Source organism: Ursus arctos, unplaced genomic scaffold (genome assembly GCF_023065955.2).
Source record: "Ursus arctos isolate Adak ecotype North America unplaced genomic scaffold, UrsArc2.0 scaffold_23, whole genome shotgun sequence".
In the NCBI taxonomy this organism is placed as follows: Eukaryota; Metazoa; Chordata; class Mammalia; order Carnivora; family Ursidae; genus Ursus; species Ursus arctos.
In genome coordinates this window covers 33,402,290-33,412,580 of record NW_026622908.1, presented here as the reverse complement: position 1 = coordinate 33,412,580, position 10,291 = coordinate 33,402,290, and the positions used below count along the sequence as shown (strand labels likewise).

At 37.7% G+C, this 10,291-nt stretch overlaps 1 protein-coding gene across 1 annotated transcript; it reads right to left on the bottom strand.

Annotated features, from left to right (window-relative positions):
* Positions 1-331: 331 nt before the first annotated feature.
* On the bottom strand, positions 332-1,246 carry LOC125282445 (olfactory receptor 4C11-like). Its single transcript, XM_048217189.1, has one exon. It carries the CDS (start codon positions 1,244-1,246, stop codon positions 332-334), a length of 915 nt encoding a protein of 304 aa, XP_048073146.1.
* Positions 1,247-10,291: the final 9,045 nt, after the last annotated feature.

Sequence of the window (10,291 nt, the reverse complement as noted above, 5' to 3'; positions counted from 1 at the left end):
ACACAAATAAGAATAATGTGCAAGGGGAGAGGTAAAGCTATAGATACAACAGAAGCTGGCTCACAAGCTTCTGTGCACCGAGCAAAAGGGAAGAGTGGGCTTATCTTCCCTCAAATACTATATTTGATATTGTGGCACTCAGTGATACTGACACAAAATGAATGGATCTGTGCTTCATGGTCATTCTGCCTATGCCTCAAAACATCCTACTGGGAGAGGAGTCAATTGTCCCCGTTGGGATGGAAACATTTTCCCTTTTCTATCAATCCAAATTTATTTAAACTCTCACAGAATTTAAAATTGGAGTCCTCTGTTTTTATTCCCATTGTAGTCAGAGTCTTTTGCACCATAAATTCCACATGGCATTTTTCACTTCTGCGTTTCTCAGCGTGTAAATCAGAGGGTTGAGCAAGGGTGTCCCAATAGTGTAAAACACAGCCACCATCTTGTCCACTGGAAATGTAGTTACAGGGCGAGTATATGTGAATATACATGGAACAAAGAATAAGATGACAACGATAATGTGGGATGTGCAGGTAGAGAGGGCTTTCTTTCTTCCTTCTGCACTCTGGCTATTCAGAGAATGTAGGATGAAAATATAAGAGGTAAGCAGGGCTATGAAACTTACCATGCAGATAGCCCCGCTACTAAAAACTACAAGTAAATTGATTACATGAGTGTCCATGCATGCAAGTTTCAACAAAGGTGCCATATCACAGAAAAAATGATCTATAACATTGGGTCCACAGAATGGTAGTTTCAAAGCCAAGAAAACCTGTGAAGAAGAATGGATACAAGATACCACCCAGGCCACATTCACCATTGTACCACAGACTTGCTGGCTCATGATGGTTGTGTACCGCAGGGGTTTACAAATGGCCACATAGCGATCTAAGGACATGAGGACGAGCACTAAGACCTCCAAACACCCAAAGAAGTGAAATGCAAAAATCTGGATCATGCACTCATTGTAGGAGATGACTTTCTTCTCAGATACAGAATCTACTATCAACCTAGGAGCAGTGGTTGTTGAGAAACAGGCATCAGAAAAGGACAAGTAGAAAAGGAAGAAGTACATGGGGCTCCCAAGTGTCCGGCTGTATCTTATGGTCATCACAATCAGTAAATTTGCCATCAGAGTTGCAAGGTAGAGAAACAAGAAGACCACAAACACGACTTTCTCCTTTAGCACATTCTGTGTTAAGCCAAACAGAATGAACTCATTCACACTGTTATTCCACTCCATGGTTACAGTGAATGTAGAAATTGTTCATCTGCAGGAAAAATTGGGAAATAGTAACTTGGCAATAGCAGTGAAACTGGATTCAGAATTACACTTGTATAGTTCTAATTCCATCAACACATAAACCAATGGCTCTCAGGTTTTCATATACTGAAATCACTTGAGAAAATGTATTTATTTATTTTTTTCAATGCAGATGTATGTGCTTTAACCATGAGCATTAACTGAAGGTCTCCCTATGTGGACTGAGATTTTTAGATTTCATTGATGGTGAGCTCTGGCGAGTTCTGAGAACTAATGACTTTGCTGTATGATCTTGATCAGATCACTTTAATGTCTTGACGCTTTTTCTTCATTTGACAGACACTCTAATAGATACTATATACCTATGTGTTTGATGAGAATATAATATACTTGCATCTCAACTGCTGAAAAAATATAATCCTATATAATTTCAAAATATACACACTTGGAGATTCTCTCTTAAAAAAACACATTTCTTGATTTGGACACCAGTTTACACCTATTATTCCTGACCTCTTGAGTATCTTGTTTGAATTATGTTTGAAGAAGAAATTCTTTCTGCAAATTGAGGTTCATGTTGGCCATAATTTTACCTTCTATTACTTCAATTTAGGAAATTACTAGAATTTATCTTTATTCTGTCTTACAATATTTCTGTTCCTTTTAATATAGATGTCAAATATCTAGAATGTATTTGAGTATGAGTTTTGAGAAACTCTTTCTGATAAATCAACAATCCTCTAATGAATCAATAATACCATCAAATCAATCAGTATGTACTAAGTACATACTCATATCTGCCATTTTTCAATAGGGCATCATAGAAAACATGTCTTCAACCTCTTTAAAACCAGGTTGGAGGAATAACATAGCTCTAGATAAGATCATTTACTACATAAGGATTACACATAACTCTATGTGATAAGACCAAGTGAATTTTGGTTCCAAAAATACAAAAGTCCCTTGATTATGAATTGGCTGGTCAGAGAAGTTTCAAAAATGAGAAAGAAGTGATGTAAGGGCTTTAAATATGTTAATGTGTAGTTTCCAACACAGTTCTCTGAAACTCAAGTATTCCATAGTTTATACTGTCCTTCCCTAAGTAAAATATATATTGTTAAGTGACTGACTCAAATAGTCCATTTTCCCCTAATAAAATTCCATATCTAAAAAAACTTAAAATTTATTTGCCATCCAGCTAAAATAATATTAGTGCAGCATGATAAATGAGAGATATTATAACTACAAGATCTGATTGGCAGTTCCAATGATCTGACAACTATAGAAAAGAAAAGAAATTAAGGTTACTTTGTTTTGAAACATTAGATTTCTGGGGCACCTGGGTGGCTCAGTCAGTTAAGCACTGAATTCTTGGTTTTGCTCAGGTCCTGAATCTCATTGGCCTTGGGATCAAACCCCCATCTGGCTCCATGCTTGTCAGAAGTCTGCTTGGATATTTTCTCCCTCTGCCCCTTCCCCCACTCATTCTCTAAATAAATAAATAAATAAATAAATAAATAAATAAATAAATCTTTTTAAAAAAGAAACATTAGATTCCTAGAAAGGAATTGAACCAAAGTGAGGCAGGGCTTGGCAGTGAAGAGAGGAGCAGTTAGGTGAGAAGAGTCAGTTAAATAGGGAGAAACATACTTTGCTTCAGGTTAACATAGAGATAATCTCCATAGAGACTATAATCTTGTTAAATCAAAAAGGTTGCAACAGAGAAATTTGGGGACAGATAATGGACAACCACAAAAGCCAAGTGATGTAGTTCTATCTTGTTTTATTTTAAATAATCAGAAAGAAGATTTAGGGTCATTAAGACAAGAAAGTGGCACTTACAAGATGTATACATTATGTGAGATGAACACCTCCACTCAGAGTTCTATCACTGAATTCAGTCATCATTTCCTTACACTCCCAGACTGTCATATCTCCCTGATTTTGGGGGACATTGCAGTAATAGAGCAAGCTTTTTTTCTTTCTTAATCCTTAATTTTTACTTTTACCTGCTGAAATTTTATACTTCAAATTATATTTGTACAAATAATCTTCCCTTGGTTTTTCCAGGTCAATAGGTTTCTGCCTCTATCTGTTATATTAATATGTGTTTATTAAATATGTATGTATATATATGTGTACAAATGTATATATATATATATACACACACAACTGACTAAGGCAATTCTAGCTTATATATTATTCTTCTTCTATAATATTCAAATATCATTCAACCAATATTCCTCTTTTGTTGTCATTTGACCTGAACATTTTCTTACAAGGACATATCCATACACAGTTTCAGCTGTGATACAGAAATTTTCACCAAGTACAGTACAGTCACGCTAGAACCAGAATGGGATGCTACTAGCTAGCATCTCTCTCTAGCATTCACCCTCCACAGCATATAAAACATCAAATCTCTACCATCGTGTAGATTGCATCCAAGAGAAGAAAAGTCCTGAGCCATCAGAGAAGGATGCCAACTGACACTTTAAATCCTGGTTCTGACTCCAAAAATCAGGTTCTGTAATAAGTTAAGCAGAGAAAGATAACTATCATATGATTTCTCTCATCTATGGAACATAAGAACTAGGAAGATCGGTAGGAGAAGAAAGGGATAAAGAAAGGGGGGGTAATCAGAAGGGGGAATGAAGCATGAGAGACTATGGACTCTGAGAAACAAACTGAGGGTTTCAGAGGGGAGGGGGGTGGGGGAATGGGATAGACCGGTGATGGGTAGTAAGGAGGGCACGTATTGCATGGTGCACTGGGTGTTATACGCAACTAATGAATCATCGAGCCTTACATTGGAAACCGGGGATGTACTGTATGGTGACTAACATAATATAATAAAAAATCATTAAAAAAAATCAGGTTCTGTAAACTGCATGGTGAGGTAAAGGAAAAACTAGATACCCAAATCAATAAAGGGGAAGAGGAAGACAGGGCAAAGACAGAATACAGTCAGAGCAGGAGAGAGGAGAGTGAGAGTGAGAAGACACCAGGGAGAGAAGAGTTAGGGGATACATACAAAAGACATATAAAAGAAGGGAGGTGAGCTAAAAATGTTGGAGAAGGTCATTTGGCCCACACTTTCATTAGAGAGTTTAGCTTTTCTCTTCCTGACCCACAGCACAATCCCTCACCCCAAAACCAGACAGAAGTTGCAGTTGTGGGTCATGAGCAATGGGTGAACAAAGGTCTTAAAAACCCAAGTGTGTAGAAAGTGCACTCTTATCTTTCACTGCATCCCAGAGACATCACCACTGACCTAAAACTTTTCAAATCAGGGGACTCACCAAGATAGAAACTTCTAACAGGTTGGCCTCAATATCATGCTGCAGTTGCTCTACCCCAGCCCTACATTAAGCAGAGGTGATTTGAAAGGTAGGAAAGTTTTGTGCTGAGGCCAGGAAAGGCTTGGGAACCCTGGACCACCTCACCTCTTCGTGGGTAGAAACAGTGTGCAGGAACTTCATCATTTGTTAGAAGACACTCTGAGTATAGATTCCATCAGATCCATCTTGAAAAGGCAGTGTGAAGAAATGATCTCAGACAGACTGAAAACTTACCTCCTTGCTTAGGAGGAACTAGATGACTTCCAAATACAGTAAATTTTTTCGTATCTTCAACTTCAATTTACTTAGAAAGTGAATCATATGAAGCCTGAATAAAACATGCAAACTGTACTTCCTTGAGCTTTATCAATGTTTTTACCACAAGAGGTGATGGGATGTAGAGTTTATGGAGAAAGGGGACGCTGCGTGTGGACATACATCACGCAGTTCCACCACTGAAGCACTAAGTTAGACAAAAACAAGGTCTAGATTGGAGCAAGGGAGAGGGTCATGAAAAAGAAATATCCTAATTCAGTTCCTCAAAACTTTATGGAGGAAACTTAGTCCTGCACTCTGAGAGAGAAATGCTTCTGAAGCTACCTCTCTTCCCATAGCTGCTCTTTTGGAAAACACATGAGGTAGCTGATTCTTTCTTTCAGCATTGCATATTTATGGTGATTCCCACACAACTTCAGAAATGCCTAAGGCAGGCTTCCAGCCTCAGAACCTCCAGGAAAACCATTACTCCCAACCCAGTCCCAAAGGATATCCAGTGTGCTACATTGTTCAGATTGTCCGTAGGCAAACACATGCTTTGGGGCCAATTAGTTAGCTTCAACTCACTTGAACTGCAGGTTAGGAAAGTCTGTTCACTTCTCCATAGGCTTTGCTCACGCCCATCTCATGTAGAAGTGTGAAAGTTGTTGAAGCCAGTTAAAGGCTCAGATAGATGAAATATGTCAGGTAGACAGACATGAGACCTGGCCCCACCAGTATCTGCTATGTGATGTTAAGCAAGTTTCTCATGTTCTTTATTTTCCAATGTTCTCTTAGGAAAAGTCAAATGGAGATAAACTTTTTCTTTCTTTCTTTCTTTCTTTCTTTCTTTCTTTCTTTCTTTCTTTCTTTCTTTCTTCTTTCTTTCTTTCTTTCTTCTTTCTTTCATCTTTATTAGAGAGAAAGAGTGCATAGGAGCTGGGGGTGAGGGACAGAAGGAGAGACAGAAGATCAAGCAGGCTCTATGCCCAGTGTGGAGCCCCACACAGGGCTCAATCTCATGACACTGAGATCATGACCTGAGCTGAAATCAAGATCAGACACAGCTGACTGAGCTACCCAGGTGTCCTGATTATTTCTTTATTTTTAACACTAATATTCAGTTTTCCCATTCCTAAACTTATCTATGTTCCTAAGTCAATATAGAGAGGTTGACAAGAAACTAGGAAAGGGAAATAATTTTTTAATACATGCCTTCTGTATTTTCTTTTCTTTTCTTTCTTTCTTTCTTTCTTTCTTTCTTTCTTTCTTTCTTTCTTTCTTTCTTTCTTTCTTTCTTTCTTTCCTTCTTTCTTCTTTCTTTTTTATAAATGCCCTTCCTGGGTCGCCTGGGTGGCTCAGTCAGTTAAGCCTCTGACTCTTGACAATGGCTCAGGTCATGGTCTCAGGGTCATGAGATCCAGCCATGTGTAGGGCTCTGCACTCAGCACAGAGTCTGCTTGTTCATTTCTCCCTGCTTTCCCCCCTGCTTGCTCTCTCTCTCCTCCCTCATAAATAAATAAATAAATAAATAAATAAATAAATAAATAAATAAATAAAATCTTTTAAAAAAGAAAGATATGTGCCTTTCCACTTACCAGAGAGAAAGTAGCTTGTGAACAGTTATAAGCTATTAAAGATGATATAGATTGCAATAAAATTACTTTCACATGGCACATCATGTTATTACTCAACACTCTGGTCCAAGAATCACCTGCCAGGTGTGTCACTGTCTGTTAGACACCCTCAATGAGAATGAGGTGAGCCATGCAGGGTACAGGGGAAGGACAGAAGGTGGAGACAGGAATGGTGGTGAGAGGATCCCACAAAAGAATGCACAATGCTTTGCACTCTTGCTGAAAGGTCTACTGGTAACCAGCAAGCACTGGTGTCTCACAGAATCATCTGAGAGAAAATCACACCCCAACACCTGGCCTCTTTTATTACAAATGGACTGGAAGAATCCTCAGGAAGGTTTTTGGGGTGTCACTTAAGGTCTTAGAAACTAAGCTTCCCCATCAATTAAATGAGAATATGAGACCTACCTTAAAAAAGCTTCTGTAAATCTTAAAATATTTAACATAGGAAAAGAATGAATCCTTGGCTCAGAGAACAGAAGAAATATTCATGTGTTTTTATTAATCCTAATTAAACATGAGGTATTGAGAACCAGAGAAGTGAAATACCTCACAAAGTTCCCACAGCTAATTAGTAATAGAACTGAGCCTAGAATCCACATCTCCTAAGTCTAAATCTTCTTTATGTTCATATGATGCGCACAGTAATGTCATAAGATTTCTTGTCCTGGAAAGCAAGAACAGGGAATGAATGACCCCCTGCGTTAAACTTCCCAGTCCAAAAGCCCTAGATGAACTTCTTACATCTGAAGGAATGATTAAGCTCTCCATTTCTGGTGGGAAAATTTTGGAAGGTAGTTTCCAAGGAGATCCTGAAGTGGCCAAAGACAAGAAGCCAAGTCAACGATCTCTTGAAGCTTCTTCATCTCTGAGTCAAATGACCTTTAGTGCTCATTAAATTTCTTGTAGACCAAAGGACTGGAGGACATCTGGATTCCAGTTTCTGTCAAAGCAATGCCAGGATTTGCTGAATGCACTTGACTATGCTCATTCCATCATGGAAACTGTGGAAATAGAACAAATGCCAACTGAGGTTTGTACGAGTTTGAACAACCTCTTTCTTCATCTTAGCATCAATCAGGGCCCTGATTTAAACTATGCTTGTTTAAAGTTGTATCTTACTAAGGTAAGGTTTCCAATGAATGACTCAGAAATTCTGGCTAGATAAACCCAACTAATACAATGCAAATTTGAGGCAATAAATGATTTTAATGGGATCAGAAATACTTTGCAATTATAAGTCAGGTCACTGAGAGCAAGAATATTGTTTCAGGGAATGGAAGAAGGGATAGAGAGTGAAGAATGAGAAAGTGCATAGATAACAATGTCTTTATTTTCTATTTGAATATATACATATGTGTGTGTGTATATATATATATGTATATGTATGTATATATATGTGTATATATGACCATTACCAAGATCTAATATAAACAATAACTACATTCCTTTGCAAAACTTGACACTTTAGTGTGTTAATACTAAAGATAGACTTAAATGTGAATATGGGAAGATATCTCATTTATTCACTTATTTACTGAACTCCTACATCAGGCTGTTCTAGATGATTATGATACATCATGAATCAAAAAGAGAAAAAAAATTCCCTGCCTCACCAAGAGCTTATAGTCCATGAGAGGAGACTGACCAAAAAATTAAAAATAAGAAATTTAAATAAATTATATCAGCATATCAGAAAGTAATAACACCTCTTGAAAAATTTAAAAAGTGTATACATTGTATACAATTGTACACATTACTCAGTGATTGCCATGACAGGTGTACTCTCAATCCCCTTCACCTGTTTCCACCACTGCCCACCTCCCCTCTGTAAACCACCAGTTTATTCTCTGTATTTAAGAGTCTGGGTTTTGGGGACACCTGTGTGACTCAGTCATTTATGTATTTGCCTTTGAATCTGGTCATTATCCCCGGATCCTGGGATTGAGTCCCACATCAGGCTCCTTCGTGGGGAATCTGCTTCTCCTTCTGCCAGCTGCTCCCCCTGCTTGTGCTCTCTCTCTCTTTGTCTGCAAAATGAATACATAAAATCTTTTTTAAAAAAAAAAAAGAAGAATCTGGGTTTTTTGTTTGTCTACTTTTTTGGTTGTTCATTTGTCTTTTTTTCTTAAATTCTATATATGAGTGAAATTATATGATATTTGTCTTTTTCTGTCCGATTTATTTCACTTAGCATTATATAAGTTCTTTCATGTTGTTGCAAATGGGAAGATTTCATTCTTTTTAAAGTTGATTAATATTCCATTGTATATATACCACATCTTCATTATCCATGCACCTATCATTGAATGCTTGGGTTGCTGCCATATTTGGCAGTTGTAAATAATACTGCAATAAACAGAGGGCTGTATATGTCTCTTCGAATTAGTGTTTTTGAGTTCTTCGGGTAAGAACCTGGTACTGGACTTACTTGATCATATGGTAATTTTTTTTTTTTTCTATTTTTGCTTTCCATAGTGGATGCACCAGTTTGCATTCTCACCAGCAGTGCATGAGGGCTCCTTTTACTCCACATCCTTGCCAACACTTGTTATTTCTTGTTTTTTTAATTTTAGCCATTCTGACAGGCATGAGGTGATATCTCACTGTGGCTTTGATTTGCATTTTCATGATGATGAGTGATGCTGACCATCTCTTCATGTGTTGAATTGTTATTTGTATGTCTTCTTTGGAAAAATGTCTATTCAGGTCCTCTGTCCATTTTTATTTTATTTATTTTTTATAATAATTTTTAATTATGTTATGTTAGTCACCATACTGTACACCCTTAGTTTTTGATGCAGTGTTCCATGATTCATTATTTGCATATTATACCCAGGGCACCATGCAATATCTGCCCTCCTTAATACTCATCACCAGCCTATCCCAATCCCCCACTCCCCTCCCCTCTGAAGCCCTCAGTTTGTTTCCCAGACTCCATACTCTCTCATGGTTCATTTCCCCTTCTGTTTACTCCCCCTTCATTCTTCCCTTCCTTCTCCTACCAATCTTCCTGCTGTTTCTTATATTCCATAAATGAGTGAAACCATATGATAATTGTCTTTCTCTGCTTGACTTATTTCACTTTGCATAATCTCCTCCAGTCCCATCCATGTTGCTGCAAATGTTGGGTAATCATTCTTTCTGATCGCTGAGTAATATTCCATTGTATATATGGACCACATCTTCTTAATCCAGTCATCTGTTGAAGGGCATCTCAGCTCCTTCCACAACTTAGATATTGTGGACAATACTGCTATGAACATTGGGGTGCATATGGCCCTTCTCTTCACTATGTCTGTATCTTTGGGGTAAATACCCAGTAGTGCAATTGCTGGATTATAGGGTAGCTCAATTTTTAAATTTTTAAGGGACCTCCACACTGTTTTCCAAAGTGGCTATACCAACTTGCATTCCCACCAACAGTGTAAGAGGGATCCCCTTTCCATTTTTAAATCAGATTATTTGTCTTTGTAGTGATGCAATGTATATGTTCTTTGTATCTTTTGGATATTAGCCCCTTATCATTTTCACCTGTCTCCATGTATTTTTTTTATTTCCTTTTGAAAATTTTGGTTGACTTATTCATTTTAAGAGCAGGTTATTTCTCCTCCATGTTTTTGTGTTCTTTCTACATTTCTTCTTGAGGATAATTCTAGATTCATACCATTGTAGTAAAAAAAAGATGTATAGAAGAAAGGGAAGAAGAAGGGGGGGTAAACAGAAGGGAAATGAACCATGAGAGACTATGGACTCTGGGAAACAAACTGAGGGCTTCAGAGGGGAGGGGG